Raw genomic sequence first — 8,675 nt, 5'->3', positions numbered from 1 at the left:
CCGCAGACGCCCGTCTGAGCTGCCGGCCACTGCAGGGAGATGGACGAGCCCGGTCTGCTTGCCCAGCTGGGGCCTCGCTTGGCCGGGGGTGGTGGTGGGAGCGGCCAACCCAGGCGCCTTGACCCGCCGGGGCCTCGACCCTGCGAGGGGGAATGCGGGCTGCTTCCCCGAGTTGGGGGGGCGGGAAGTGGGCGGCACCCTGCGTCCGGCCAGGCTCACGCCCATTGCGGGAAGAGGGCCGAGCCTGGCCGGTTTCCCCGCTGGCACCTCAAGCCTTGGCCCGCCGGAGCCTCGACTGAGTGGGGCAGGACGGCCAGCTTCGCCATGGGGGGGGGGAGATGGAGATGGCGACCCGCACTCGCGGCCAGGATAGCGCCCCGTTGTCTTCAGTTCCACAACAGGCATTCTTCCTAGTTCAAAATAAAACAGAATCCCAGTGGCAAAAATTCCACACAGCGAGCCCTTCGGAAGCTTTCACATAATACAATCACTGTATGCAGTCACAAATAAAACACACATGCAGCTACTTCTGTAAACCCAGCTGGGCTTTTTGATGAGTTTTTCTCAAATAGCAACCTCTACACTGCACACCAAACCATTCTTGTCACTTATATTGCATCATCTGTGTATGTGATACTGTCGAGCATAGCACAAGAAAAAAGAGAAACTTCAAAAGCCACTTGTGCTGTGGACAGGGGGGGTCAGCTGTTCAAAGAAAATAAATTTTAAAACTATCCCACAGGGTGGCTCTAAAGTGCTCTTCGGATTCTGGCTAATGCCAGAAGTCTGTAATCCACAACTGTAAATCATTTGAGTTATTAACACTTTTTTCAAAAGAGTTAGCTTCACATATTTTCCTGTTTAACAACTATTGTGGCCAAAAATTATATCACAATATTTTTGATTGCACGGCAAAGCAATGCAACTGTGTGGTGCTGTGCTCACCATGCAGGCTGTGCTCCAGATATCAGCAGGTGTACTGTAACCGGCTCCTATTAAAACCTCTATGGATCTATACTGCCGCGTCTGGATGTCTTCTGTGAAGTGTTTATGCTGAAAAGTGAAGGACAACAGTAATGAGAACAAACTCAGAACTGGGTAATGCAACAAAAGGACAGACTTTCAGAATGGTGACACTTACCACCCAGCAAGCATTCCCAAGGTCAGCAATTTTAACTCTAATTTTATCTGCATTCCTTGGATCCAGTGGATTCACCAGTAAGTCAGCAGCACGGGTTTTTGCTATTATAAGGGGAAAAAGTACCACAGTTAATATCCATGGCATGCAAACTTAACACACCCTTTAATGCCTGATTATAGGGCTCCTTCCAGCAACTGTAGAATTTGCCATGCAACTATATCACCTTTGCCATCAATCTCTCCTGCTAACTCCCAAAACCTCACACAGATTATGACATCATTAACAAAGGAAATTTCAAAACAAGTATCCCCGTACTCATATCACTTAGTAACCCAAAATGCTACACAGCATAACAGTAAATATAAGCTTCAAAATGTTTAACCACCTGTATAATTTGGCAAACAAAAACCTTTCTAGCATATTCTCTTCTGTTAATCAAGGTTTTGGCCATCAGTTTGAAAACTTCTTCCCTTACCCACCCCTTCCTTATTCAGCCTACAAAGCAAACCACACACAGCATATAGAGGAAATTTTAATTACGTTAAAATCAGCTGTTAGTCACACTACACAATTGTAGCAATTTTTTTCAACAAACCACAATCCTACAGATATGCATAGTGTCTTGCAACAGACAATAAAGTGGCTTCAAGTCATTTTGCAGCCGTGAGAAGCAAGCTTGACAAGACAAGACACGTCCATCTTGCTGTGCTACCTGTCATTTACAATCAATTATTGAAAGGGCACAACTGAGGCTCTGCGTTTTTCATTTCTCTGAACCACCCCAGCAGGAAATATAGCTCCCACAACACCTGAAGACCCTGTTTTCTGTAGAATTTGCTTGTGGTGAATTATCTCCCAATTATTTTCTTCTTTTGGTTAATCACAAGTGTAGCCCTAAAGGCAACAGAATGGACGAATCATTCCTTCCCCTTGCTTCACCATCTGTACTAGTGGTTTTCACCCCCTCTTTGCTGCTTTCTCCTCCCATTCCTGGACTGTTGCAAAGCAGGCACCCCTAGGAAAAGATCAACCCCTTCCTTTTCTTCTTTATTCCAGTATTTGAAAACACATCATATGACTTCTCTTTCTGTGCTGGATCATGATGCCACAGCAAACCTATATCTACTTATCTGGCAGTACAGCAACTCCCCAGAGATCCACCTTTAGGATTTACAAGTTAAATACTTTGGAAATAAAAAATAAGATAGTCAACAATGGAAATGATCCATTTTAAATTACCGTACTACTATAAACACAAGAGCCACACGTCAGTAATGAATTTATTCATTCTTCAGATCGAACATTTCAAATGTACAATGCTGATAGGAACAAACTGTAACAATGACCAGTACCTTTTTCTATTATCAGTGAAATAAATTGAGATCCTGCTAGAAAACATCCCACTTCTGTATTCAGACATTTCTGATGTTTTGTCATGATCTTTGCCAATTTACAGAAACATCCTCTCTGTCACTTCTCATCTTCCAGCAAACCAAGGTTCATTAGCATTCCTGAAAATGATGCCGTTCCCTGAAGAAACCTATTACTTCTACCAACGCACAAGGTTTGCCTACCAACGCACAAGATGTCTCATCTTATCACACAGCGGCAGCTAGGGCAACATTCTGTCTACAGATTCAGTACTTATCTCCTCTCGTCGTCATCTTAATTTAGAGGTGGCCACGGGCAGCTCATGCCTTGCCTTCAGTCCCAGCTGAACCTCTCAACCTCTGCCACTCTCTCTCCATGTTAGACAGGAATGGCAAAGAAGTGTGCAAATTTATGACTGGCAGGAAACTCTCTCATCTCCTGTTTGGAGCTGCAAACACAATAACTTTGTGGGCCTGGCTTCTTACCTTGCAGGGTCCCCTCCCAGGGTGCATGCAGACAGACTCTCCTGTTCTTGGAAGGCAAATCTTGTCCCAGCACAGCTTAGTCAAGTAGTTTTTGCACTTTTTGTTACTGAGTTTCCCACTTTCCAGTTCCTAATGGTTATTAGCCAAAAAGGCCAACTGCTAACTTTAAGGAGAGAAGTTTTTCTCTCTTGTAAAAAAGGCCACTGAGAAAAACTTCGCTATGTCAATGGTTAACTTTTGCGATGAATAATTTAAAAGAAAACATATCCTTTGGATATCAGATCTTTCATCTAAATTTCTTATTCAAGGGGTGATATATTTCTCTCTCCATTTATTGTACAGAGGGCAATATAGCATAACATAAAATAATAACTCTACCTGATTTGTATCACATGTACATAAGCAATTAATAACTGGTATTTTAAAGTATTGTCCTGCCGTTTCCACTGTCAAGAGGGCATTACAGTATGCCAAAGTAAAGAATCTTCTATATTTATGCATTAGGAAATAAAACTGTTTAGAAAGAGTAAAAGAGCATGGAAAAGACAAACCAAGGTCCTGGTCACACGTGCTGGAAAACACGGGGGAGAAGCGTGCCTATTTGCGCCGCAGTAATTTGACCCACCACTGCGTGATCAGACGCAGCGGTGGGTGAATCAGGATTTTTTCTTCGCTGCGTGTTTCTGGCGCACTTCATCGAGGGATCAGTGACGCAATCGGAGTGCGCTGGAGCGATCACACGGGAAACTCCATCTGCGGCCCATCGCAACCTGTTTGATACTGCACTTTCCCAGGTATTTTTTAACTCCGCGTCTTCGGCAGAGTGAGAAGGGTTGCCGACGGGTGCGGCACGCTTGCCAGATGTTCCCGTGTGATCACGCCCTTAAAATCCACCCGGCAGTCGTGCCTCTCGCGTGGCTACTTCTGTGTGTGATCGGGACCCGATACACAATGGGGAGCATTTTCTATTTGCACCTCTCAGTAGTAACTTCCAATCAAAACTAGTAAGCTTTTTGTTTACCAATCTAAAAAAATTATCATCTTGTTCACTCTATAAAATTGACCTAGAGCAGTTCAGATGAATCAACTTATCTTCAGCACCTAAAAACTGATTCTCCCAACTCTGTTCTTTGGCTGTTATTTTTGTAAGGGTTGGAATCATCTCCAGTTTTAAAAGTCTCACATAAAATTTAAAGGTAGCCCTCCATATTATGGTCAAGATATTTAACAGTTCAAGTTCCAGGCACAAAATGCTTGAGGCCACTTAAGGTGGCATGGACATAATATGAAAAGACCAGTCCACATTCAAACTATACCAAATACCTAAATATTTAAAATGCCGCACTTGTTCAATTTGTTTTCCACATATAATCCAAGGCTCAATGTTAGTCTGCTTGGAAGTTGATTTTTTTTTTAGTTTTTTTCATAATTTATACTCAAAGCTTCATGTGAACAATATTGAATAAATAAATTATAGCTCTGTGTAGACTGACAAGAGTCCCCGCAAGCAGAACTAAATTATCCGCATACAATAACAAGGGGAGAGGAGTTCCAGTTAATGTAGGAATGTGCATGTTCATAAACTAAAGGTGCAAAATAATTGGTATAAAGACTGAAAAGATGTGGAGCTGATATATACATCCTTGTCTCAAACACTTATTGATAGGAACTGGGCTCAACAAACCTACTGTATGACTGCCTCTAACCTGAAGAGAATTTCCAGTATATACATTCATAATCAAATACAGTAATCTCTTTGGAATAGTAGTCACATTTAACTTATTCCAAAGGCAAGCATGGGAAGCTGCATCAAAAGCTGCCTTAAGATCTACAAATGCCACATACAGACAACCACCTGTGGGTTGAATATATTTATAAAACAAAGATGCTAGGGTAAAAAGATGGTGAACACAAGAAAAGCCTTTTCTAAAACTTTATCATTCTTGCCCTAAATATTTTCTTCTTCCATCCAATCTTGGAACCTTTTCAGTAGATGGACTGCATATAGCATTCCAAAAATTGGCAACAGACTTATAGGATGATAGCTTGATGGACCAAACCTTGAACTTTTTTTGAAAATAGGGTGGATTAGAGATAATTGCCAGAAGTATGTACAGTTATCACTTTTCAATGGTAGTAGTAATATCTACTGTTACAGTCAGCAACCAGAGTAGTTATACAACAAACAACAAGGGCCTGTAAAATGGAACTGTTCCGCCAGGCCTTTGGTTGAGGTGGCGGGTATCCAATCATTCCATCTATTGGCCTCCCCCTGCTGAATCTGTGATTGGCCCATCAAGTGAAGACCAACAAGCTTGTCTACGGCATAGTGGCTCCAGCTCTGAGACCACTATACTGAATGCCATACCATCTGGTTTATGGTTCGGGTTTAATCTGTTTTAACTATTGTGTTGAATTATTCTTATGTTACATTTTAATTTCTACTGTGGAATGTTTTTAACTTTTACTGATATTATTTGCTCCGAGCCTGCTTGCGGGCAGCATAGAATATAAGTCGAAATAAATAAATAAATAAATAATATTTCCCATTTGCTGTTGATCCATCTTTGCAAATAAAGAAGCTAGCAAAGAGGCCCACCAATCTGGTGCGATTTTCAAACGCTCAGGGGGGAGATTCCTGGTTTTAGTGCTTTCATCAATTGTTTAACTCCCCTTGGAGAGACCGAATCCCATATAGACACAGAAGAATAACTCACTTCAAATTCCAAATCTGGCTCAGCATCAGACTTTCTATATAGCTCTAAAAATAACTGTTCCCACTCTTCACAGGAATACTTAGGGTCGATGAAGATTTAGGCTTAAGATTTCGAGAAATCAGTTGCCAAAATGAAAAGATGTTAGGATTCTAGCTGTATTTATTAGTTTTTGCCATTGACCCAAGCTTTGTTTTTTTTCTTTGTCTTTTAATAACAGTTTATCATAATTCCAAGCCATTAAAAACAGTCCTCTAATTTTGCATGAGTGTAACATCTTAAGAGATCTATATAATTTCTTCAAATGTGCTTTAGCTTTACGGCATTCATCATCAAACCAGGCTGCATTTTTATTTCTTTAACTAGATTTCCTACTACTGTTTTTTTTTTTAATTAGAATGGAGCTGAAAGCATTTCCCCATATTTTCAATATTAAACTTTGCATGATGCTAGTTTTCAATCTGTCAATGTAAGGAGTATCCATCAATTTAGAGCTGTCCTGTTTCAAAGACTGGTCTCATGTCTTTCTTAAATACTGGTCATGGACATCAATTAGAGTATTATCTGATTAGCAATTTATCTTCAGCCTAATTTCTAGTCTAATAGGCTGATGATCACTAGCTACCAATTCTTCCACAGTTAAACTAAGTACACTTCCCTTTGAAACGTTAGAAATAAAAAAAATAATCTATCAGGCTGGCTCCACAACAGAACTGAGTTTCCCACTTTGTTACTCATCCTTGTTGATAAATTTTGCACATGAGATTCTTTTACCTTTTAGCAGTGAACAACTGTTTCTTGATTTCCATTACCCTCCAATTCATCAAGCAGACAGTATTTATTTTGTATATTTATTTGCTGACTGGCTGCAATAATTCACACACCCAGCTTCTGAGCAAAGCTGGAACAAATCAGAACAAGCTCTAAAAAGGACTTCTGGGTTTTGGTGACTTGCTGGTGGGTGCGTTCCATCACAGCTCTGATGTGAGCACCCTGGAAATCGCGCTGATGGGGAGGGGTCCGAGTTGATCTTGGACCCACTCAAGCACTTGCAGGGGGCTCGTAGCCTGGGGCACGAGAGATGCCTCTCCCAAGGCATGAGCCGAAGGATCGAGGCTCCTTTTTGCCCCGAAAGGTCCCCATGGCACGATACCAGCCATGATACACAGAGGCGCACACCAGGGAGAGCGCGCAAGTGATCTGGCGGAAACATGATTCCCCCTACACTCTGAACTGAAGTGTGAAGTAAAACGTGAGTTGATGTTTGCTTTTACAAACCGCCCACTCGCAAACTAATAAAGCCGCACCAAAGCCCCGAACAAACAGGAATGGGGAGGGGAACTTACCCGATCCCGGAAAGATTGACTCGTAAGAGAAAAGCAAGGGGCAGGAGATCGGCTTGAAAAGGAGATCGATAACTCGGCTGAGTGTGGTGAGAACTAGTAGGAAGACCGCAAGCCACCGGACTTTCAGATACTTAAAAAAAAACCCTTTTCCTTTAACGTAAATAATGACACATCGGGCAGAAAAAATGGCAGCTAAGGGGAAATTCTCTTCAGGAACTGCCAGCTCATCGACTCCGGTTACTAAACTGGAAGCAACCACAGACTTTCCTAAAATGATTGCTGCAGCACTGTGCCCTCTGCTGGACCAGATGACCAACCTTAATAATAACTTTGATATACTGCAAAAGGAACTGAAAGAAACCTCAGCAAGAACAAAGAAAACAGCTAAGAAGCTCAAAAAAGTTGATGCCAAGTCAAATTTGTTAGAACAAAGACTGGAGGCAGTGGAAAAAGAAAAAAACTCCGAGAAACAACAATTGTTACTTCTTCAGATGGAAAAATCAGCATATGTCCTGAGATTCCAAGGTATTCTGCAACAGAAAGGAGGGAACCTGAAAGAGATCTTAAGTGAAGGAATAGCTCCCATGGTGGGCTGTACAGCGGAAACTTTGCAAAGTGACATGGATTTGGTCTACCGCACCTATCTAGAATTTATTTTTATTTTTTTTTAAAGCTCCCCAGTGATGTTTTTGTGAAATTCTCTAAAAGGCCAACAAGGGACATAGTATTGAAAGCGACAAGCAGAATAACCCTAAAAGTCAAAGGAGAAGAAATTAAAGTTTTGAAGGATGTTCCATTTGAGATTATAAAGAGGAGGAAACAATACAGAGATCTGATACTATTTCTACAGAAAAATACCACTTGCTACAGTTGGATAATGCCTAAAGTTCTTATCTTCAACTTCAAGGGGAATAAAGGAAAAGATTGACTCTGTTACTAAAGCGAAATTGTTTTTGGAGCAGCAAAAGAAAGCTACGAATGGATCTGAGAAAGCTGAGGACAGTAAGGTTGCAGAAGACAACTATGATAAAGGCATGGGAAGCTCTGACAGCACATCGAACAGTTTCTCTGAAGACTCATTTGAAGCAGAATTAGGAGCTGCTACTCCTAGACCTCTAAAAGTCAAACTAGGCTTTGATAAAAAGCTTAGAGGAAAGAAAGCTGCAAAGTAATCTAACCCTGAGTCTAATGTTTTGCTTTTTTTTAAATTAACAACTTTAATACTAAGATACACCCACTATAGCTAAGTATGATTGAGACTGTTTGTTTTACTTATCTATATATCTAATAGCCAAGTTGCCCCCGTGAGTGCGGATCGCTAAATCAGCGCTCCGGGGGCACTTGGGGGGGAGGGGGAGGTTTGTGCACACGTGGGCCAGTCCCCACGTGTGCACAAAAATAAAAAAAGTTGAAAAAAATTTCGGGGGGATGTTTAAATCCCCCCGAAAGTGCAAGAGCGTCTCCTGCGCGTGTGCAGGAGATGCTCTGGAATGCCGTCGCCGGAGCCGGGGTGGGTGGGGAGAGAGTGCGAGGTGCCTCGGAGACAGTGAGGGGGGAGAGAGAGCCAGAAAAAGACGCAGCCGAGGCCCCTGCGGCTTCCAAGCCGCGCGGGCCTCGG

At 42.1% G+C, this 8,675-nt stretch overlaps 1 protein-coding gene across 1 annotated transcript in view; it reads right to left on the bottom strand.

The window, feature by feature from the left end:
- The window catches only part of SRPK2 (SRSF protein kinase 2), a 250,312-nt gene that overhangs the window by 14,509 nt on the left and 227,128 nt on the right, over positions 1–8,675 (bottom strand). The window contains exons 13-14 of the mRNA XM_015415056.1: positions 1,142–1,242; positions 946–1,053 (exon numbers count right to left, since the gene is read on the bottom strand). Coding sequence (XP_015270542.1) covers positions 946–1,053; positions 1,142–1,242 — 209 coding nt within the window. The remainder of the gene's footprint in view (positions 1–945; positions 1,054–1,141; positions 1,243–8,675) is intronic.

The sequence above is a fragment of the Gekko japonicus genome, unplaced genomic scaffold, assembly GCF_001447785.1.
Source record: "Gekko japonicus isolate JY-2015 unplaced genomic scaffold, Gekko_japonicus_V1.1 scaffold5, whole genome shotgun sequence".
Lineage (NCBI taxonomy): Eukaryota > Metazoa > Chordata > Lepidosauria > Squamata > Gekkonidae > Gekko > Gekko japonicus.
The sequence above is the reverse complement of the archived record's forward strand: the minus strand, read 5'-3'. Positions and strand labels throughout refer to the sequence as shown.